Source organism: Lithobates pipiens, unplaced genomic scaffold, assembly GCF_037356315.1.
Source record: "Lithobates pipiens isolate NorthernLeopardFrog02 unplaced genomic scaffold, aLitPip1_a1.2 Scaffold_27, whole genome shotgun sequence".
Classification (NCBI taxonomy): Eukaryota; Metazoa; Chordata; class Amphibia; order Anura; family Ranidae; genus Lithobates; species Lithobates pipiens.
The window spans coordinates 136,912,211-136,935,060 of NW_027507788.1; the positions used below are offsets into that span (position 1 = coordinate 136,912,211).

The following is a 22,850-nucleotide window of genomic DNA, read 5'->3' on the forward strand; positions in this document are numbered from 1 at the left end:
GTTTCGCCAACTGATTTAGCTATCTGGAGCGGAGCTCTGGCCCCGCTCGGCAGTCCGATCGTCTATCGGACTACTTTTGGCAGTTCGGTCAGCTAGGGAGCTGGATTTTCGTACTGACCATACACTCTAAACTTCGCTTGGGGAAAGCAGGAAGTTTGAAAGGTCCATCGTTCGTTCACCCAGGAGGGTGCTACAACAGGATAGGCAGTCCGGTCGGCTGGGGAGCTGAATTTTTGTACTGACCTTTTTTACACGCACTCTAAACTTCGCTTGGGGAGAGCAGGAAGTTTGGGGAGGTCCATCCCTTCGTTTCGCCCAGTGGGGCACTGCAACGAGACGTCCAAGGTCCCCCTGTGTTTGCAGTCGGCTTGGAGCTGGAGGCTGGACCGGATGATGGGCGACGTCAGTTCTGGTGGGAGCGGACATCTCGTTGGATCCGCGTCTTCCGGTTCCGGACGCGGTCGTGAATGGGGACCAAGCGTTCGGCTGGTGCAGCCTCTCTTTCTAAGTTGTACAGGCAGCTGTTGGAGGCACGTTCGTACCACTCTTCCTCAACAGGAGAATGTCCGAAGCAGAGTCTTCAAGAGCTCCTGGGGTTAACGGCACCAGCCACTCAAAGGTAAGGGGAACCCTGGGGAGGTGTTCCCTTACTTTATAACCAGTAGCTCCACTGGTGTTTTTTTTCCCCCTAGGTGGTTGGGGGGAAGGGCAGTGCGTCTGGGATCCAGGTGGTGATTGATCCTAGGGGGGGGGGGGGGCACTCCCGGTGGTCCTCTAAGTAGCGCTGGTGTTTCTTTTCTTTTTAAATTTAATGCTGCTCTCTCTTTTTTTTATTTCTGTGTTTCAGAAAGACACGAGTAAGTCCCCCCATGGTTCTAGGTGGGAGTATCCTTCATGTAGAGCCTCTATGGGGAATTTCTGGTTCAAGGCACTTTGTAAGGAGTGTATTGAAGGGTTGGTTAGGGAGCAGGCAGCAGAACAGGGTGCAGATCTGGCGGCTTCTGTGAAGGTTCCAGTGGCCTTGGCCCCAGAGCACTCTTTCACCAACGCAGCAGAGTGTTCCACCTAGCCCAGTGGATGTTCCTCCCGCGGATAGGGAGAATCCAGAGGGTTCCAGAGAGGAAGTTGAGGAAGAAGCTGACAGTGCCATCTCAGACTCTCAAGGGGAATCTGATGGTGAGGGCTTGGATGGGGAACCCAAAAGAACCTCACGGTATAAACTTCCCCTGGATGAAGTGGATAAGCTCTTGGGAGCTATTCATACCACTTTAGGCATACAAGAGAAAAAGAAGGCATTGTCACTCCACGATCAGATGTACTAGGGTCTGGGGGAAGCGGGTGTTCCCGGTTCATGACGTCTTGATCAATACCATCAGGAATGGCAGGATCCCGAAAGAAAACCTTTCTTTTCTGGTGCATTAAAACAAAGGTTTCCTTTGGCGGAAGAGGAGGCTCTTGTCTGGAATAAATCTCCCAGGTTAGATGCTGCCTTTTCTCAGATGTCCAGGCACACTGATCTGCCCTTTGAGGACATGGGAGTACTTTCAGACCCTATGGATTGAAGGATGGATTCACTTCTGAAGAAAGCCTGGGATTCTTCATAAGGAAATCTTAAGCCTGACATGGCAGCCACAGTGGTGGCTCGTAATATGGAGTATTGGCTTACCCAGATTAATGCGCATATTGAAGCAAGGACAGCAGAGGAGACTATTCTATCCTCCTTCCCATGCTGCTTAAGGAGATAGCATACACTGCGGATGCTTCGGCTCAATCCATGCAAATGTATGCAAGGTCCTCGGCTCCAAAGCAAAGCTCTGTGGAATCCCTTTTACAGGAGACCTGCTGTTTGGGCCAGGTCTTGAAGCAGTTCTAGATCGCACGGCTGATAAGAAAAAGGCCTTTCCCGTTAAGAGGAAATATGGGGAGCAGTCAAAAAAGGGACTTCCTCCCACAGTGGGAGATGATCACCTCCAATCAGTTTGTGTTGGGGATCATCAGAAGAGGTTACCGTTTGGAGTTTTCAGAGCTCCCCCCTTTGAGACTCCTTGTCACCGAGCTGCCAAAATGTGCCCTTCTTTCCTCTTCAGGAGCTAGAGGAACAGGAAGTGGTAGTACGGGTCCCAGCAGGATAGACGGGCAAGGCTTCTATTCTCACATTTTTGTGGTTCGCAAGCCTTCGGGAAAGTTCAGGCTCATCCGGAACCTGAAGCTTCTGTGTGTCTTAGTCACCTACAGAAGGTTTCGGATGGTCTCAGTTACTTGGTGAGGGCACCTCTTCCACCAAACTGTTTCAGGGCATCGATAGTTTTAAGGATGCATACCTGCATATTCCCATCGCAGAGAGCCACCAGCGTTTCCTCTGGCTGGCAGTGAGAACCTCAGTAGGGGTGCTACACCTTCAGTTCAAAGCACTTCCCTTTGGGCTATCCTCTCCCCCCCCCCCCCGTATCTTCAATCAAAGTGATGGCAGAAGTTCTGGCATTCCTGCATCTCAGGGGAATCTCGGTGATCGAGTATCTCGATGATCTTTTCCTGTTTGCCCCTTCTCTGGCGCAGTTGATTAGGGATCTACAGGTAGCAAAAGACCTGTTGGTGAGCCTGGGTTGGCTTCTGAACCTAGAGAAATCCAACTTCATTCCTTCCCAAAGGGTCACTTTCCTGGGGTATGTGTTGGACTCAACAGAACAAAAGGTCATCCTTCCCTTAGAGAAAATCCAAAAGGTAGACAAAGCGCTGTTGTTTCTCCAGGGCAGCCATCAGATCTCGGTGAGGAAGGTCATGTCAGCCTTGGGCTTGCTAACATCCATGCTCCCAGCAGTTCAGTGGGCGGGGTTACATTACCGTCCTCTGCAACTATTCATCTTGAAGGTTTGGGACCACAGCCAGGACTGGACTCTCTAGTTTCGGTTCCAACTCGGGTAAAGAAGTCCCTTTGGTGGTGGAGAAAGGGCGCAAATTTGTCACAAGGTCTAGAGTGGATTTTACCAATATCCAGGGTGGTTACAACCGATGCGAGCGGCTCAGGTTGGGGTGCGCAACTAGACTCCCGTTTGGTACAGGGTACCTGGGAGAGGAGAGAGTCAAAGAGATCCTCGAATTGGAGGGAGCTGAGAGCAGTAGAGCTGGCTCTTGGGACCTTTCAGAGAGAACTCCGGGGACATCATGTCAGGTCGGACAATTCCTCAGTAGTGGCTTACGTCAACAGGCAGGGGGGCACCAGGAGCGGATCCTTATGGGCCCTAGCAAAAGCCATCCTCAGGTGGGCCAAAGAAAATGTCCTGTCCCTTTTCAGCGATCCATTTGAAAGGAGAGCAAAATCAGGTAGCAGGTTTCCTCAGCAGGAGTACACTGAGAGAAGGCAACTGGGTTCTCAAGCAGGACGTTTTCGAAATAATCACCCAAAGGTGGGGGATTCCTTCAATATACCTCTTTGCCTCACGGGAAAACGCGAAGGTAGCCATCTTCTTTTCCATAAACGGGGGAGACGGGGAGTTGGGGGTGGACGCACTAGCACAGAGTTGGGGATTCTCCTCCAGGTGCTATGCTTTCCCCCCTCCCGTTCTGATTCCTGCAGTGTTAAGGAAGTTTCAGGCGGAGAACACTACCCTTATTCTAATCGCGCCACACTGGCCCAGGAGGCCGTGGTTCTCCGTTCTGAAGGGCCTGTCTGTGGAACCCCCCTGGATTCTCCCAGTCCAGGAGGATCTCCTTTCTCTGGGTCCAATCTGCTGTCCTCAGGTAGAGCGGTGGAACCTTGCAGCTTGGCTACTGAGGAGGAATTGCTGAAGGGCAAAGGTTTCTCGGATCGTTTAGTAGCCACTCTAAGTTGCAGGGAAAAAGGAAACTCGGACCATTTACTTGAAGGTATGGAGGCGGTTCAATAGCTGGTCCTCAGAGAACTCCTTCAATGTGCGCAGCTCGGCAGCCGTTCTAGAGTTCCTGCAGGCAGGGGCAGATAAAGGTTTAGCCCTTGGAACATTGAAGGGTCAGGTATCTGCTTTAAGTGTATTTCTGGAAAGGCATCTAGCATCAGACCCTTGGATAGTGAGGTTCTTTAGAGCCTTAAGTAGGCAGAGACCCGTTACAAATTCCCCCTTCCCAGTTTGGGATCTTTCATTAGTTTTACAGGTTCTCACAGGAGAACCTTTTGAGCCATTGGAATCTTGCTTGTTAAGATTGATCACTCTCAAAACAGTGTTTGTTTTGTGGCGATCACTACGGCAAGGAGAGTGAATGAACTCTAAGCCCTTTCTGTTAGGTAGGCTTATGTGGCAGGGGGGTTAGAACCCCCAGTGGGGATTAGAGCACACTCAACCAGGGCAGTGGCAACTTCTCAGGCAGAGGGGGCTGGGGCTTCTCCTGAACAGATCTGTAGAGCTGCGACATGGTCCAGTTTTTCTACGTTCGTGAAACACTATAGACTGTATCTTCTGTCAGCCAAAGACCAAGCCTTTGGTTGTAAAGTGCTGCAAGCAGTGGTCCCACCCTAAGGTAAGGTGCTCGCTTATCCTCTCTAAGGTGGCTGTCCTGAAAGACGGACTTGGGGAAAAACTGAGTTACTTACCGGTAACATCCTTTTCCGGGAGTCTTTCAGGACAGCACCGGTTCCCACCCAGGTTTTTGGAGATCTTCGGAAACTCATCACATGAGACCGTCAGGTAAGCTTAAAAGTTTGCTTGTTTGATGTGTTCTTGTGTCTCCCCAATTGGCCGTAGGTACTCTGGAAGAACTGAGGGACGGAGGGAGGATGAGACTTAAATTGTGAAATTGAAGGCGGTGTTTCCTAAGAGGGGAGGAGCCAGGGTCTCTCTAAGGTGCCTGTCCTGAAAGACTCCCGGAAAAGGATGTTACAGGTAAGTAACTCAGTTTTTTTTTTTTTTTTGGTTGATAGTAGATGGTATGGTAGAAGTTCTGGCATTCCTGCGTCTCAGGGGAGTCTCGGTGATCATGTATCTTGCTGATCTTCTCCGGTTTGCCCCTTCTCCGGCGCAGTTGATTCGGGATCCACAGGTAACAAAAGACCTGTTAGTGAGCCTGGGTTGGCCTCTGAACCTAGAGAAATCCAACTTAATTCCTTCCCAAGGGGTCACTTTCCTGGGCTAGGTGTTGGACTCAACAGAACAAAAGGTCTTCCCTCCCTTGGAGAAAATCCAGAAGGTAGACAAAGCACTGTTGTTTCTCCAGAGCAACCGTCAGATCTCAGTGAGGAAGGTCAGGTTGGGCTTACTGACATCCACGCTCCCAGCAGTTCAGTGGGCGGGGTTACATTACCGTCCTCTGCAACTATTCATCTTGAAGGTTTGGGACCACAGCCAGGGGTCTCGGGACTCTTTGGTTTTGGTTCCAACTCAGATAAAGAGGTCCCTTTGGTGGGAAAGGGAGCAAGTTTGTCACAAGGCCTAGAATGGATTTTCCCAATATTCAGGGTGGTTACAACCGATGCGAACGGCTCAGGTTGGGGTGCACACCTAGACTCCCGTTTGGTACAGGGTATCTGGGAGAGGAAGGAGTCAGAGATCCTCGAATTGGAGGGAGCCGAGAGTAGTAGATTTTGTTCTCAGGACCTTTCAGAGAGGGCTCCGGGGACATCATGTAAGAGTCAGGTCAGACAATTCCTTGGCAGTGGCTTACGTCAATAAGACAGGGGCACCTGGAGCAGATCCTTATGGGTCCTAGCGAAAGCCATCCTCAGATGGGCCGAAGCAAAAAGTCCTGTCCCTTCCAGCGATCCTTTTGAAAGGAGAGCAAATTCAGGTATTATATTTCATCAGCAGGAGAACACTGAGAGAAGGCAACCAGGTTCTCAAGCAGGAAGTTTTCGAAATAATCACCCAAAGGTGGGGGATTCCTTTGATAGACCTCTTTCGCCTCGAGGGAAAACGCGAAAGTAGCCATCTTCTGTTCCATAAACAGGGGAGATGGGACGTTGGGAGTAGACGCACTAGCACAGAGTTAGGGATTCTCTAGGTGCTATGCTTTTCCCCCCTCCCGTTCTGATTCCTGCAGGGTTAAGGAAGTTCAGGTGGAGATTACTACCCTTATTCTAATCACACCTCATTGGCCCAGAAGGCCGTGGTTCTCCATTCTGAAGGGCCTGTCTGTGGAACCCCCCTGGATTTTTCCAGTCCAGGAGTGTCTCCTTTCCCAGGGTCCAATCTGCTGTCCTCAGGTGGAACTTTGCAGCTTGGCTACTGAGGTGGAATTGCTGAAGGGCAAAGGGGTCTCAGATCGTTTAGTAGCCACTCTCCTAAATTGCAGGTAAACAGAAACTCAGACCATTTACTTGAAGGTATGGAGGCGGTTCAATAGCTGGTGCTCAGAGAACTCCTTCGATGTGCACAGCTCTGTAGCCGTTCTAGAGTTCCTGCAGTCAGGGGCAGATAAAGGTTTAGCCCTTAAAACATTCAAGAGTCAGGTATCCGCTTTAAGCGTATTTCTGGAAAGGCATCTAATATTAGACCCTTGGATAGTAAGGTTCTTTAGAACCTTAAGTAGGCAAAGACCAAGCCTTTGGTCGCCCTTTTCCCAGTTGGGATCTTTCATTAGTTTTACAGGTTCTCACAGGAGAACCTTTTGAGCCATTGGAATCTTGCTAGTTAAGTTTGATCCCTCTCAAAACCGTTTTTTGTGGCGATCACTACGGCAAGGAGAGTGAGTGAACTCGAAGCCCTTTCTGTTAGGGCACCCCTTTTTTATTTTTTTATTTATTTATTTTTTTCCCCGGAACGTTTGGTTTTTAAGACGGATCCGCCCTTTTTACCTAAGGTAGCCTCTACTCTTCATAGAGTCCAGGAGATTGTGCTACCTACTTTTTGTTCAAATCCAGTGAGAGAACAGGATAGATTGGATGTTAGAAGATGTGTCTTTCGTTATTTAGATTGCACAAGTCAGTTCAGGAAGTCTGAGTCACTTTTTGTGTCTATTTCAGGGGCTAGGAAGGGTTCCAAAGCCTCTAGATGTATGATAGCCAGATGGTTAAGGTCAACCATTGGGCAGGCTTACGTGGTAGGGGGGTTAGAGCCCCCAGTTGGAATTGGAGCACACTCAACCAGGGCAGTGGCAACTTCTTAGGCAAAGTGGGCTGGTGCGTCTCCTGAACAGATCTGTAGAGCTGCAACGTGGTCCAGTTTTTCTACATTCGTGAAGCACTATAGATTGGATCTTCTGTCAGCCAAAGACCAAGCCTTTGGTCGTAAAGTGCTGCAAGCAGTGATCCCACCCTAAGACAAGGTACTCGCTTATCCTCTCTAAGGTGGCTGTCCTGAAAGAAGAACTTGGGAAAAACTGAGTTACATACCGGTAACATCCTTTTCCGGGAGTCTTTCAGAACAGCACCGGTTCCCACCCAGGTTTTTGGAGATCTTCGGGAACTCATCACATGAGACCGTCGGGTAAGATTAAAAGTTTGGTTGTTTGACGTGTTCTTGTGTCTCCCCAGTTGGCCGGAGGTACTCTGGAAGAACTGAGGAACGGAGAGAGGAGGAGGCTTAAATTGTGAAATTGAAGGCGGTGTTTCCTAAGAGGGGAGGAGCCAGTGTCTCTCTCTAAGGTGGCTGTCCTGAAAGACTCCCGGAAAAGGATGTTACCGGTACGTAACTCCGTTTTTTTTTTTTATAGCGTTAGCCATGCTGGAGAACCTGCTTAACCCCCCCCCCAACAGCCAATCACAGCAGAGCCATACCCTTTCACACGGAGGCCCTTTGCAGGAGCTAAAGTGCTAAAAATAGCACCTTCAAAGCGCCCCGAAAGAGCCGCTCAGTGCACTCCAGTGTGAAAGACCTGAGGGCTTTCACACTGGAGTGGTGCACTTGCAGGACGGTCAAAAAAGTCCTGCAAGCCACATCTTTGGAGCGGTGTATTTAGTGCTCCTAAAGCGCCCCTTCCCATTGAAAACAACGGGGCAGCGCTCCAAACCTGCCTGCAAAGCGCCGCTGCAGCGGCACTTTGCGGGCGGTTTTAACCCTTTTTTGGCCATTAGTGGGGGTTAAAACTGGCCCGCTAGCGGCCGATCAGCGCCGCTAAATATAGTGGCACTTTACCGCCAACGTGCTGAGCGCCCCAGTGTGAAAGGGGCCTTAGGAACCATCCAGATCATTAGAACTCTGACTCTTAACTCTATAGCTGCTGTTGACGAGTGCCATGAGCCACTGGTGACAGCCTCCTAATCCCTACAGCGCAGCAACCATGGCAACCATTGGCAAAATTTAAAGAAACCTTAACAACTGGTAATGTTGCCACCTTCAGCAACCTGTGATCGTAGCATTGTAACTCCCAGCAATGATGATACTATTGTTCTATCAGCCCTTGTTGGTACTTTCACCCATAGATGTCAGTAAATGCCATACCTCCCAACTTTTTGAGATGGGAATGAGGGACACCTATCATGCCCCCTTAAAGGAGAATTGCACAAAAAAAAAAATATTTATATTATAATTTTTATCCACTACTATTCCTTTTTATATTGGCTTTTGGAATTTACAAATGCAGTAATTTAGGAATCTGATGAAAGGTTTAGTGCTGGAAAACACTTTTTGATAAAGTGCATTTTATATACGTCCTATATATATCAGACAAAAAATTAGGGACATTGCTCCAAATTCGGGACAGGCCCTCGAAATCCGGGACAGTTGGGAGCTATGGTAACCACTCCCATAGCCCTAACCAACTAATGACAAGTGTCAAAACATACAAAACTATTAAGTGATAAGCCAGTACAAACTGATAAAAGCACCATAATAACATCTAGCGCAGTCATAATGCCTTGAAACCAGGAGGAACCTCCATACTTTTGTAACTTCTAGTAACCAGTAATGCAACCCCTGGCTACTCAACACAAATGACGTAACCTGTATCAACCTTTTGCCAGCAGTGCCATAACCTCCTAATTACTATGCATAATGATGCTCTAGAGTACTGTTATCCATGTTACATTTTATGTGGACTGATAGCCCTGTGCAGAATATATATTATAATTCTTCTTCTTTTTTTTTTTTTTCCTACATTTTTGACAAACTGTTGCTTTTATTGTTGGGAGTACAGGAGTCAAACAAGAAGTTCTGTACACAGTTGTTCACAACCACTAGCTTGGGAGCCATGTGTGGATGTAGATGGTCTCCATGATGTTGCCTGCATTGATGTCTAAAACATGATGCGTTGCATGAGACCACTTTTACAGACAATATAACAAAGGGCGTGTTCACATGGTAGCTAAATTCAGTAAATTCAGGTTGTGTTCCAAATGGTCTTTGAGTGTCTACCATCCCTTTTTAAATATGTTTAATTTTGAATAAACAAGCCTATGTTCAATCATGCATCATTGGGCGGCACAGTGGTTTAGTGGGTAGCATTTTCGCCTAGTAGTAAGAAGGGTCGCTGGTTCGAATCCCAACCACAACACTACCTGCCTGGGTTTCCTCCGGGTACTCCGGTTTCCTCCCACGCTCCAAAGACATGCTGGTAGGTTAATTGGATCCTGTCTAAATTGCCCCTAGTATGTATGAATGTGAGTTAGGGACCTTAGGTTGTAAGCTCCTTGAGGGTAGGGACTGATGTGAATGTACAATGTATATGTAAAGCACTGCGTAAATTGATGGCGCTATAAAAGTAATTGAAATAATAAATAAATGTGTTTTTATGTCTTATATTGAGGTTATGTTTCTGTATGTTTGCTATTTAATAGTGGTTTTGGACCACTAGAACTTTACTTTGTGATTTTGGCATCTTCCTCTGTCCTCCCCCCCCCCCCCCCCTCCTGTTTAGTGCTAGTTAGTTTAGTCTTAACTAGACCCTCCTCATTTTTTCTGTGTCCCCTTAGTCAGTGTTGGTTATTTAGCAAATATAGGGCTCAGGAAAGTCAGTGGGGTTGATTTACTAAAACTGGAGAGTGCAAAATCGGGTGAATCTCTGCACAGAAACCAATCATCTTCCAGGTTTTGAACTCCAGTTTTAGTAAATCAACCCCATTATCTTCTTACACTTCAAAAAACTGAAAAATGGTCTGTACTGCAATTAGCTGAAATTTGTTTGAACTTCTGTGTCTTAATGAAGCGTTAACCACTTCCCGACTGGCGCACGATGATGTACGTTGGTGTACAGGTACGTCCATTTGTATTTGCTGCCCTGCCATCGTGTGCCCACCGGTCGGGACCCCCGTGAGTCCGGTTGCGGGTCCTGCAGACTGGATTGCCGTGAGGATACCCGCAATCTCCTCACGGGGAGGCTGATCGGGGAGATGCCAATATAAACAGCATCTCCCCATTCTGCCTAGCAACAAGTGACACTGATCTCTGCTCCCTGTGATTGGAGCAGAGATCAGTGTTCACTAACACACAGCCACGCCCCCCACAGTTAGTAACACGCCCCTAGGACACACTTAACCTCTACACTGCCACCCCTGGTTAACCCCGTCACTACCAGTGTCATTTACACAGGAATCTGTGCATTTGTAGAGAACTGATTGCTGTATAAATGGCTGGTCCCAAAAATGTCCGCTGTGTCTACCATAATATCTGTCACAATAAAAATGCTGACCGCCGCCATTGCTAGTAAAACATTTTATTTTTATATATATATATATATATATATATATATATATATATATATATATATATATATATATATATATATATATATATATATATATATATAATTGCCATAAAACTATCCCCTATTTTGTAAATGCTATAAATTTTTGCTCTTCTATATGTAGAAGAATACGTATCGGCTTAAACTGAGGAAAAAAAATTTTTTTTTTTTTTTACCGTATATACTCGAGTATAAGCCGAGATTTTCAGCCTCTTTTTTGAGGCTGAAAGTGCCCCCCTCGGCTTATACTCGAGTCATCGCTGTCTGCCTGCTCGATCAGCGTGTCGAGCAGACAGACAGCGGCCATTCTATAATTCAAAAGCCGCGCCTCCGGCTCCGCCTTCGCCTGTGATAGGCGGAACACTGAATTTCCCAGCAGCCTGTGTTCCGCCTATCACGGACATCGTCTCATCTTCGTACTACGGACGAGGATGAGATGATGTCCGTGATAGGCGGAACACAGGCTGCTGGGAAATTGTGTTCCGCCTATCACAGACAGGGAGGCGCGGCATTTGAACAGGGGAATGGGCGCCGACGAAGAGCGGTGATCCTGGGACGGGACCGGACGGAGGCTCGGCTCGGGACGGGACGGGACCGGACGGAGTCTCGGGACGGGACGGGACCGGACGGAGTCTCGGGACGGGACGGGACCGGACGGAGGCTCGGGACGGGACGGGACCGGACGGAGGCTCGGGACCGGACGGACGCTCGGGACACAGGTAGGCTGGACACACAAGGCCACACACACACACACACACACACACACACACACACATGGACACACACAGGGATGGATGGATGGACACACACACACACAGGGATGGATGGATGGATGGATGGACACACACACAGGGATGGATGGATGGATGGACACACACACAGGGATGGACAGGCATATCTCACCCTCGGCTTATACACGAGTCAATAGGTTTCCCAGTTTTTTGGGGGTAAATTGGGGGCCTCGGCTTATACTCGGGTCGGCCTATACTCGAGTATATACGGTATATATATTTTTGGGGGGTATTTATTATAGCAAAAAGTAGAAAATAATGCTTTTTTTTTTTTCTTCAAAATTGTCGCTCTATTTTTGTTTATAGCGCAAAAAATAAAAACGGCAGGGGTGATCAAATACTACCAAAAAAAAAGGACTTAAATTTTGTTTGGGAGCCACGTCACACGACCACACAGTTGTCAGTTAAATCGACGCAGTGCCTACTCGCAAAAAGTGGTCTGGTCTTAAGCCAGAAAAATGGTCCGGTTTGAAAGTGGTTAAAGTGGCTGTAAACATCACATATGATATATGAACAAAGCACGACCCTCTATAGCAGGGGCACTGAATTTAAAATTCACGGGGGTCCAGACAGTAAAATCTTCCAGCGGAGGTCTGAGTGTCCATATTGGTACTATGACTCGGATCCTTCACATCACATCCTCCCATGCACATCGCAATCATTTTTATTGTTCTTGCAGAGACCTAGTTTTTCTAGTGCAGAAAAACATAGATCAAGTGTGAACAAACCCTTACATCAGTCAGTTTCCTCAGCCCCTTCCTCACAACACAGACCCCCTTTTACATCAGTGCTCTCCGTCCACCTACCCAAATTGCTGGCTGATCCATCACGTAATCCACTCTCCAAGTTCTCACTGAGTTCTGAAGAGTGTAAGTTTAGCTCTCCGCCCCCTGTTTTTTGAACTCTCAAACTGAGACATTCAGCACTTGGACAGGTACAACTCATGCAGGAGGATTTGTTTCATCTCTCTGTCACACAAGGACAGTCACTTCACTGGCTATATGTAAGGGTTGCAAGCACTTTAAGCTGCCTGTGAATGGAGCCGAGTCAGCAGGTTACTATTCCATGCAGGCAGACTGGATCTAAGGAAATATATCCGTGCATAAATTTACTTTTGAAATAAAACCACATCCATAGAAAATTGGGCATCCTAAACAAACTTGCTGTTGCAGAATTATAGATTAAATTCAGTGTTTTTTTATTTATTTTTCTCCCCACTCAGGTCGGCAGAGTACCCTTCAGTACCTGACTACTTGTGATGACATCCCTGAACTAAATATTCTTCTTGTTGGATGTGGTGATGGAAGACATCTTCTCAAAACAGTCTGTCAGGCTCGCAGGTGGCCACATCGAAAACTTCATGTGAGTTAAAAAAAAAAAAAATGATATACAATATACAATGGCTTTAGCGTTTTTTAAAGGGACTGTAACGTAATTTCTAGCTTGAAATTACTGTGTGTGTGTGTGTGTGTGTGTGTGTTTGTACCCTCCCCCCCCCCCTCTCTGTGTAAGGCCAGAAATATGTAGCGGTGCCCCGTGGGGTCACTACACGTTCTAGCATCCACACATTTCACCCTGCTGGTCAGACATCTGTTTTGGCACCCTTTTCCAGACAATGAACATTCTCTTGCTTGTTTTTTTTGTTTTATTAGGGGATTAAACTGGGATGGGGAAAGGGACATGGGATGCCCAAATGTTGAATACTTTTTCAATGAAATCAATATTGGTTGAGTCTAAATTTTGACAGTCTCTTCCTCTGCACATCTCTTCCAGCACACTACTTGAGATCACTTGCTTCACTTCACTGTCCAAATCGAGGTTCCTGTTACCATTGGCACATGGCTAGGCCTCACTCTGAATAAGTCCTGACATTTTTATAGTAGCCTATTACAGGCAGGGGTCTGCGTTCCCCTTTGCGGTAGCAACCGTTTTAGTTGAGAAGAATAAATGTGCTAACTGACACTTGGTGGATATATAGGAGGCTTGCCCCCTGCCAATCCTAGTTGGGGATAGGTCAGGGTTCCCACATACACCCCATATTACTCCAGCTCCCTGCCCTGCCTCTTTTCCAGAACCTTCTGAAAACCAGAGGAGGCTCCCAAGAGCTGACGCACATTTCGGTCACCTGCTGCTACACTAAACCACTCCCCTGCCCCCAGATCAAAAACAAACTGGCCTAACTCACAGCACAGTCCTGCCTAAATTTACCTGCGCTGACAGTACAAAACAAACCCACTACTCTAGCGCCTACCTACCTAAGGTAGAGGGTGCTACACATACATAGTTCGAATTTTGAAAGCTGATTTTCATGCAGCCATCAAATTTGAGTAATCGAGCATGTTGAAGATAGATAGATAGATAGATAGATATATTATTTTTTTTTTTGAAAACCGAACTATTTTCTAATCGCTGATGGAAGAATCATGTGAGAAATATGATCAAAAAAGAAATGTGCAAGAAAAGATTCCCAGCCATGAACACTTTCTATAGCAACATGAGGGGAAATGGAAGGCTTGTTTGTTTGAATTTCAAAATCAATGATGGCACCATCAGATTACCAAAAGAACTAAATTTCTATAATTTTTTATTTATTTATTTATTTTTTTTTAAGAAAATTTGTTAAATTCGACCATGTATGGCCTGCATTGCACTTGCATTTATGAGGTAACTATACATTAGGGCTGCAACTAACGATTATTTTCATAATTGATTAGTTGGCCGATTATTGTTTCGATCGATTAAATCAGTTAATAACCTTTAAAAAAAATAGTTTGGTGTATAATTTGGTTACTATGTCTGCCTTTAAAAAAAAAAAAAAAAAAAAAAAAGTCTCAGTGGTAAATATAAATAACCAACTATATGGTTAGGGAGCAAAATATCTAATCCACTCTGAGAATAACAGACATAAGAGATATACTGTATATACTATTAGAGAGTGAATCTGGTAAATATCATCAGACTCAGATCATTTTTTTTTTTTCTTTTTTTTTATTTTTTTTATAAAAACAAAGTCTTCCTTCAAAAAAACAAAAAAAAAATGTTATTTTAAGAACGTTCTATTTTCTAATCACTAGTGGGTCAAATCGACGTTCATTTTCAACCACAGTGATGGGAAAATTTGGAAATAGAAAACTGCTTGGTCAAAGAAATTTTCAGACAGTGTATGCGATTTTTCATTCAGAAATTACATTAATGTTAAAAACAAGTGAGAATTTCAAGCATTCTTTCATTGGCTCGGTACACACCTATGCAGTTTGCGTTTGATCTGTTTCTGCTGTGCGTTTTGATTTTTGCACATGTGATTTTGCTGCGTTTTTTTTTTTTTTTTTTTTTTTTTTTTTTTTTTTTTTTTTTTTTTTTTTCAGACTAAATACAAATTGCTGCAAAAACGCATTACATCTCTGTAGCTTCTCTATTGATGTATATTGAACCAAAAAAAGCACAGTTTTTTTTTTTTGCGTGAACGTGTCCCATAGGAAATCATGTAAATGAACTGTAGTGCGTTTCTGCAAAAAACACATAGATGTGAACCAGGTCTAAGACTTTTAGTAACATAATGGGGTTAAAAAAACTAAAATTAGCCCTTTTTATAGTACAAAAAAAAGCAGATAATCACTACTGTAAGGGGTTAATTTTTTTTTTTACTGTAGAACTGTGAAAGTAATATTTACATTAGCAATTATTCTTTTTGTACTATAAAGGGCTCCTTTTTTTACCCCATTATGTTACTGGCCGATTAATCGATTATGAAAATAGTAATCTATTAATTTCATAAACCGATTAGTTGGCGATTAGTTGTTTCAGCCCTGCTATACATTTATTAATACAGGTGAAGGCTCTGCTTCTCACAGTGTAGTGCTACACAAAAAGATTGTGTTAGGCCAGCCATACATGGGTAGAATTCTGAAAGCATTTTCTTTCAAAAATCTTTGTTCGAATTTTGCACCATTAGTGGGATGACTTTCGTGCAGCCGTTACATTTGCGTAATCGGTCATATTGGTAAAACAAACAATTTTTCTAATCCATTATGAGGGAATCCTATGAGAAATGCAGGGTGGTTCATAAAGAAGCATACAGTTTCAACGCGCTATGAAACAGGAACATTGTAAGCAATTTTATGTTACCTGTAACAGAATTGTAGAGAAATGTTTTTTAGAGACAGTCATAGATGTTCTATGTGTGCATCCTTGGTCACACGACACACATCGAGCTGGTACTTCATTTCTGCTCAAACATGAGTTAAGATATCTTGATCAAGTGCAGTGATGGTGGTTGTGATGCGCTGGTTCATCTCCATTAGATCAACAGGAAGGGGAGGGACAAATATCTTGTCCTTTTATGTACCCCCCCACAGGAAAAAGTCACAAGGTGTTAAGTCAGGACTTTTGGGTGGCCATTAGGTCAGTGGCATGTTTGTAGTCCGCAGCTCATCCAATCTATCGGTGAGGAAGCTGTTCATTGAGGTAATCTCGTGCGTCACCTTATTAGTGTGGTGGTTCAAAATACAGTTGGAGAATAAATTGTCACTGTTATCCTGCAACTGTGGCATCAACCAAAGACTTAATATATAGATTTTCCCAAGTCCGTCTTTCAGGACAGCCACCTTAGAGAGACCCTGGCTCCTCCCCTCTTAGGAAACACCGCCTTCAATTTCACAATTTAAGTCTCATCCTCCCTCCGTCCCTCAGTTATGGTGTTTCCTACGGGAAGGAACCTTAGCTAAATCAGTCGGCGAGACTGAGGCTACTTTATCTGGAGTGGAGGAGACAGGGGTCTCTCTGGCTCCGCTCGGCAGGCCGATCGTCTATCGGACTACTTTCGGCAGTCCGGTCGGCTGGGGAGCTGGACTTTCGTACTGACCGTCTTCCACGCACTCTAAATTTCGCTTGGGGAAAGCAGAAAGTTTGGGAAGGTCCATCCGTTCGTTCGCCCAGTGGGGCGCTGGAACAGGATGTCATAGGTCCCCCTGTGTTTGCAGTCGGCTTGGAGCTGGAGGCAGGACCGGATGACGGGCGACGTCGGTTCTGGTTGGGGCGGACATCTTCGTTGGATCCGCGTCTTCCGGTTCCTGACGTGGTTCGTGAAAGGGGACCAAGCGTTTGGCTGGTGCAGCCTCTCTTTCTAAGTTGTACAGGCAGCTGTCGGAGGCACGTTCGTACCACTCTTTCTCAACAGGAGAATGTCCGAAGCAGAGGCTTCAAGAGGGGATAACAGCACCAGCCACTCAAAGGTAAAGGGAACCCTGGGGAGGTGTTCCCTTATAACCAGTAGCTCCACTGGTGTTTTTCCCCCTTGGTGGTCGGGGGGGGGGGGGGGGAAGTGCGTCTGGGATCCTGGTGGTGGTTGATCCTGGGGGGGGGGCACTCCCGGTGGTCCTCTAAGTAGCGCTGGTGTTTCCTTTCTTTTTAAATCTTATGCTGCCCTCTTTTATTTCTGTTTTTCAGAAAGCCACGAGAAAGTCCCCCCCATGGTTCTAGGAAGAAGTGTCCTTCATGTAGAGCCTCTATGGGGGATTCCTGGTCCAAGGCACTTTGTAAGGAGTGTATTGAGGGGTTGGTTAGGGAGCAGGCAGCAGAACAGGGTGCAGATCTGGCGGCTTCTGTGAAGGAGCTTTCTAGTACTTTCCAGTCCTTCAAAACGCTCTTCTCTAGTTTCCAGTGGCCTCAGCCCCAGAGCACTCCTCCACCAGCGCAGCAGAGTCTACCACCTAGCCCAGTGGAGGTTCCTCCCGCGGGTGGGGAGAATTCAGGGGGTTCCAGAGAGGAAGTTGAGGAAGAAGTTGACAGTGCCGTCTCAGACTCCCAAGGGGAATCTGATGGTGAGGGATTGGATGGGGAATCCAAAAGAACCTCACGGTATAATCTTTCCCTGGAAGAAGTGGCTGAGCTCTTGGGAGCTATTCCTACCACTTTAGGCATACAAGAGGAAAAGAAGGCATTGTCACTCCATGATCAGATGTACAAGGGCCTGGGGGAACAGAAAAAGCGCGTGTTCCCGGTTCATGACGTCTTGATTGATGCCATCAGGAAGGAATGGCAAGATCCCGAAAAGAAAGAAAATCTTTATTTTCTGGTGCATTAAAAACTAAGGTTTCCTTTTGCAGAAGAGGAGGCTCTTGTCTGGAATAAATCTCCAGGTTAGATGCTGCCTTTTCTCGGGTGTCCAAACATACTGATCTGGCCTTTGAGGACATGGGGGTACTTTCAGACCCTATGGCTCGAAGGATGGATTCACTTCTGAAGAAAGCCTGGGATTCATCACAGGGAAATCTTAAGCCTGCCATGGCAGCCACAGTGGTGGCTCGTAATATGGAGTATTGGCTTACCCAGATTAATGCGCACATTGAAGCAGGGATGGCAAAGGAATCTATTCCTCCTTTCCCATGCTACTTAAGGGGATAGCATACATTGCGGATGCTTCGGCTGAATCTGTGCGAATGTCTGCAAGGTCCTCTGCTCTGACCAACTCAGCCAGGAGAGCCTTCTGGCTGAAGACATGGCAGGGGGACAATGCGCCCAAAGCAAAGCTCTGTGGGATCCCTTTTACAGGAGACTTGCTGTTTGGGCCAGGTCTTGAAGCAGTGCTAGATCGCACGGCTGATAAGAAAAAGGCCTTTCCCGTTAAGAAGAAATATGGGGAGCAGTCAAAAAGACTCGTCCTCAGAAAAAATTTGAAGCCCCTAGAACTGATTGGCAGAAGAAAAGTTGGGGCTGAAGGGCAAGGGGCGTGGGGGAGCGATTTTACGCCCTCCTGAACAGCCCAAAAAGTCTCAATGACAGGGTCACAGTGTGAGGAAGGTTGGGGGCCTTCCTCCCACAGTGGGAGATGATCACCTCCAATCAGATTGTGTTGGGGATCATCAGAAGAGGTTACCGTTTGGAGTTTTCAGAGCTCCCCCCTCTGAGACTCCTTGTCACCGAGCTGCCAAAGTGTGCAGAAAAATTGTCTGCCCTTCTTTCCTCTCTTCAGGAGTTGGAGGAACAGGAAGTGGTAGTACGGGTCCCAGCAGGAGAGACAGGCAAGGCTTCTATTCTCACATTTTTGTGGTTCGCAAGCCTTCGGGAAAGTTCAGGCTCATCCTGAACCTGAAGCCTCTGAATGTCTGTCACCTACAGAAGGTTTCGGATGGATTCTGTTTACCCGGTGAAGGCACTTCTTCCACCAAACTGCTTCATGGCATCGATTTTAGATTTAAAAGATGCATACCTGCATATTCCCATCGCAGAGAGCCACCAGCGTTTCCTCTGGCTGGCAGTGAGAACCTCAGGGGGTGCTACACCTTCAGTTCAAAGCACTTCCCTTTGGGCTATCCTCTCCCCCACCCCCCCCCCCCCCCGTATCTTCAATCAAAGTGATGGCAGAAGTTCTGGCATTCCTGCGTCTCAGGGGAATCTCGATGATCTTTTCCTGTTTGCCCCCTTCTCTGGCGCAGTTGATTAGGGATCTACAGGTAGCAAAAGACCTGTTGGTGAGCCTGGGTTGGCTTCTGAACCTAGAGAAATCCAACTTCATTCCTTCCCAAAGGGTCACTTTCCTGGGGTATGTGTTGGACTCAACAGAACAAAAGGTCATCCTTCCCTTAGAGAAAATCCAAAAGGTAGACAAAGCGCTGTTGTTTCTCCAGGGCAGCCATCAGATCTCGGTGAGGAAGGTCATGTCAGCCTTGGGCTTGCTAACATCCATGCTCCCAGCAGTTCAGTGGGCGGGGTTACATTACCGTCCTCTGCAACTATTCATCTTGAAGGTTTGGGACCACAGCCAGGACTGGACTCTCTGGTTTCGGTTCCAACTCGGGTAAAGAAGTCCCTTTGGTGATGGAGAAAGGGAGCAAATTTGTCACAAGGTCTAGAGTGGATTTTACCAATATCCAGGGTGGTTACAACCGATGCGAGCGGCTCAGGTTGGGGTGCGCAACTAGACTCCCGTTTGGTACAGGGTACCTGGGAGAGGAGAGAGTCAAAGAGATCCTCGAATTGGAGGGAGCTGAGAGCAGTAGAGCTGGCTCTTGGGACCTTTCAGAGAGAACTCCGGGGACATCATGTCAGTCAGGTCGGACAATTCCTCAGTAGTGGCTTACGTCAACAGGCAGGGGGGCACCAGGAGCGGATCCTTATGGGCCCTAGCAAAAGCCATCCTCAGGTGGGCCAAAGAAAATGTCCTGTCCCTTTTCAGCGATCCATTTGAAAGGAGAGCAAAATCAGGTAGCAGGTTTCCTCAGCAGGAGTACACTGAGAGAAGGCAACTGGGTTCTCAAGCAGGAAGTTTTCGAAATAATCACCCAAAGGTGGGGGATTCCTTCAATATAACTCTTTGCCTCGAGGGAAAACGCGAAGGTAGCCATCTTCTTTTCCATAAACAGGGGAGACGGGGAGTTGGGGGTGGACGTACTAGCACAGAGTTGGGGATTCTCCTCCCAGGTGCTATGCTTTCCCCCCTCCCGTTCTGATTCCTGCAGTGTTAAGGAAGTTTCAGGCGGAGAACACTACCCTTATTCTAATCGCGCCACACTGGCCCAGGAGGCCGTGGTTCTCCGTTCTGAAGGGCCTGTCTGTGGAACCCCCCTGGATTCTCCCAGTCCAGGAGGATCTCCTTTCTCTGGGTCCAATCTGGTGTCCTCAGGTAGAGCGGTGGAACCTTGCAGCTTGGCTACTGAGGAGGAATTGCTGAAGGGCAAAGGTTTCTCGGATCGTTTAGTAGCCACTCTCCTAAGTTGCAGGGAAAAAGGAAACTCGGACCATTTACTTGAAGGTATGGAGGCGGTTCAATAGCTGGTCCTCAGAGAACTCCTTCAATGTGCGCAGCTCGGCAGCCGTTCTAGAGTTCCTGCAGGCAGGGGCAGATAAAGGTTTAGCCCTTGGAAAATTGAAGGGTCAGGTATCTGCTTTAAGTGTATTTCTGGAAAGGCATCTAGCATCAGACCCTTGGATAGTGAGGTTCTTTTAGAGCCTTAAGTAGACAGAGACCCATTACAAATTCCCCCTTCCCAGTTTGGGATCTTTCATTCGTTTTACAGGTTCTCACAGGAGAACCTTTTGAGCCATTGGAATCTTGCTTGTTAAGATTGATCACTCTCAAAACAGTGTTTTTTGTGGCGATCACTACGGCAAGGAGAGTGAATGAACTCTAAGCCCTTTCTGTTAGGTAGGCTTACGTGGCAGGTGGGTTAGAACCCCCAGTGGGGATTAGAGCACACTCAACCAGGGCAGTGGCAACTTCTCAGGCAGAGGGGGCTGGGGCTTCTCCTGAACAGATCTGTAGAGCTGCGACGTGGTCCAGTTTTTCTACGTTCGTGAAGCACTATAGACTGGATCTTCTGTCAGCCAAAGACCAAGCCTTTGGTTGTAAAGTGCTGCAAGCAGTGGTCCCACCCTAAGGTAAGGTGCTCGCTTATCCTCTCTAAGGTGGCTGTCCTGAAAGACGGACTTGGGGAAAAACTGAGTTACTTACCGGTAACATCCTTTTCCGGGAGTCTTTCAGGACAGCACCGGTTCCCACCCAGGTTTTTGGAGATCTTCGGGAGCTCATCACATGAGACTGTCAGGTAAGATTAAAAGTTTGCTTGTTTGATGTGTTCTTGTGTCTCCCCAATTGGCTGTAGGTACTCTGGAAGAACTGAGGGACGGAGGGAGGATGAGACTTAAATTGTGAAATTGAAGGCGGTGTTTCCTAAGAGGGGAGGAGCCAGGGTCTCTCTAAGGTGCCTGTCCTGAGACTCCCGGAAAAGGGATGTTACCGGTAAGTAACTCAGTTTTTTTTTTTTTTTTTTTTTGGTTGGAGGTTCTTTTCCAAATCGTGATCAAAAATGCTGTTCCACAACAGTTAGACTCTGTTTTGCTCAATTCGAGAACCCAAAACGCCTTCACTGCAGACGCTTCAGTTTTTGACTGACTAGTCACGTGACACATACGCGCTGTCGTCTACATCACTTTTCTCAGTAGTGGGACAAAAAAACGTTGACCGAACGGTTCGCCGTTTTAGTCCGTGTCTTCAACTGTTACAATTTCCAGATGCTGGAAACCAGTATACTTTTATGAATCTCCCTAGTCAAAAAAAAAAAACGCGCAAGAAAAGCAGATTTCTGGCCACAGATTTCTTTTTCTGTAGCAACATGAGGTGACATTGAAAGCTTGGTTGGCCAGATTTTGAAATCAATGATGGCACCATCGGATCACAATGTTTGAAGGAAAATTGGTTCGGAATTCGACCCATGTGTGGCCTGCATTCGTTTTGCTGTTCCTTTCTACGGTGGAAGTCGACCAGTAACAAAAAATATGCTCCTTTTTTTTAAAATGTTCCTGCATGCATCATAGTGTTTGTACGATTTTAAATACAATACTTAAAGTATTGTCAAAAGAAAACTTTTTAAATCTCCTAAGGGACACTCTGAACACAGATCAAATCCATGCTGTAGATTGTAAATTAAGTGATTATTTTGTTAGGCCTTTTTTACTAGTAAAAACAGTTGTCTGAGCTGTAGTTTTACCATGCCTGGTCACTCGCCTAAAGTGTAAAGCCCTGTTCACACCAGAGCAATTTTCTGATTGAAGCTTGTAGCTCTAAACTGCTCAACAAGCCCAATCCCATTTACTTCAATGGCCCCTGTTAAATAGGGCGCACAGAATTGAAGCTGACGGTTCTACCCAGTTACCCTAGAGAAGACTGGACTGTCCCTGATCATCTCTATGGTCTAATACAGGGGTCCCTAAACTACAGCCCTCCAGTTGCTCAGGAACTATTCCCGTCATGTCTGTGAATGGCAGAGTTTTACAATGCATCATGGGAATTGTAGTTCCACAGCAGCTAGAGGGCTGGCGTTGGGAGATCCCTGGTCTAATAAGCCGGAAGTTACAAGTACTGTCACTTTGGATTTGGCAGGACATAAACAAGCCATTAATGGCTTGTGAAAGCACCCAATCTTAATTTAATCAGATGCTTTTAAGGGCAGAGGAGAAACGTAATAGACCTCAGTTGCCTTAGTAAAGTGGACCACTGCCCATGCTGTCACAGAAGATGTTGTCCATCCCTTGTGATGGCAGTAAAGGTGATTTAAAAACAACACATTTAGTGCAGATCCTGAACAAGAGCCCCCCGAATTTGAAATGGAGATAAATGTAAATTGTTGCTGTGTGCCTAATTAATTTTGCTTTCTCTAAGGCTGCTTTCACACTGGGGCGGGAGCAGCGTCGGCGGTAAAGCGCCGCTATTTTTAGCGGTGCTTTACCGTCGTTTTAGCGGCGGTGTGCGGGCGCTAGCGGGGTGGTTTTAACCCCCGCTAGCGGCCGAAAAGGGGTTAAACCCGCCCGCAAAGCGCCGCTGCAGCGGCGCTTTGCCGGCGGTATTGTCGCGGTGTCCCATTGATTTCAATGGGTAGAAGCGGTATAGGAGCGGTGAATTCACCGCTGCAAAGATGCGGCTAGCAGGACTTTTTTCACCGTCCTGCCAGCGCATCGCTCCAGTGTGAAAGCCCTCCGGCT

At 46.7% G+C, this 22,850-nt stretch overlaps 1 protein-coding gene across 3 annotated transcripts in view; it reads left to right on the forward strand.

The window, feature by feature from the left end:
* The window catches only part of DNAAF3 (dynein axonemal assembly factor 3), a 65,689-nt gene that overhangs the window by 4,432 nt on the left and 38,407 nt on the right, over positions 1–22,850 (forward strand). For all 3 annotated transcript variants that reach the window (XM_077457541.1, XM_077457540.1, XM_077457543.1), the window contains exon 3: positions 12,598–12,737. In XM_077457541.1, coding sequence (XP_077313667.1) covers positions 12,598–12,737 — 140 coding nt within the window. The remainder of the gene's footprint in view (positions 1–12,597; positions 12,738–22,850) is intronic.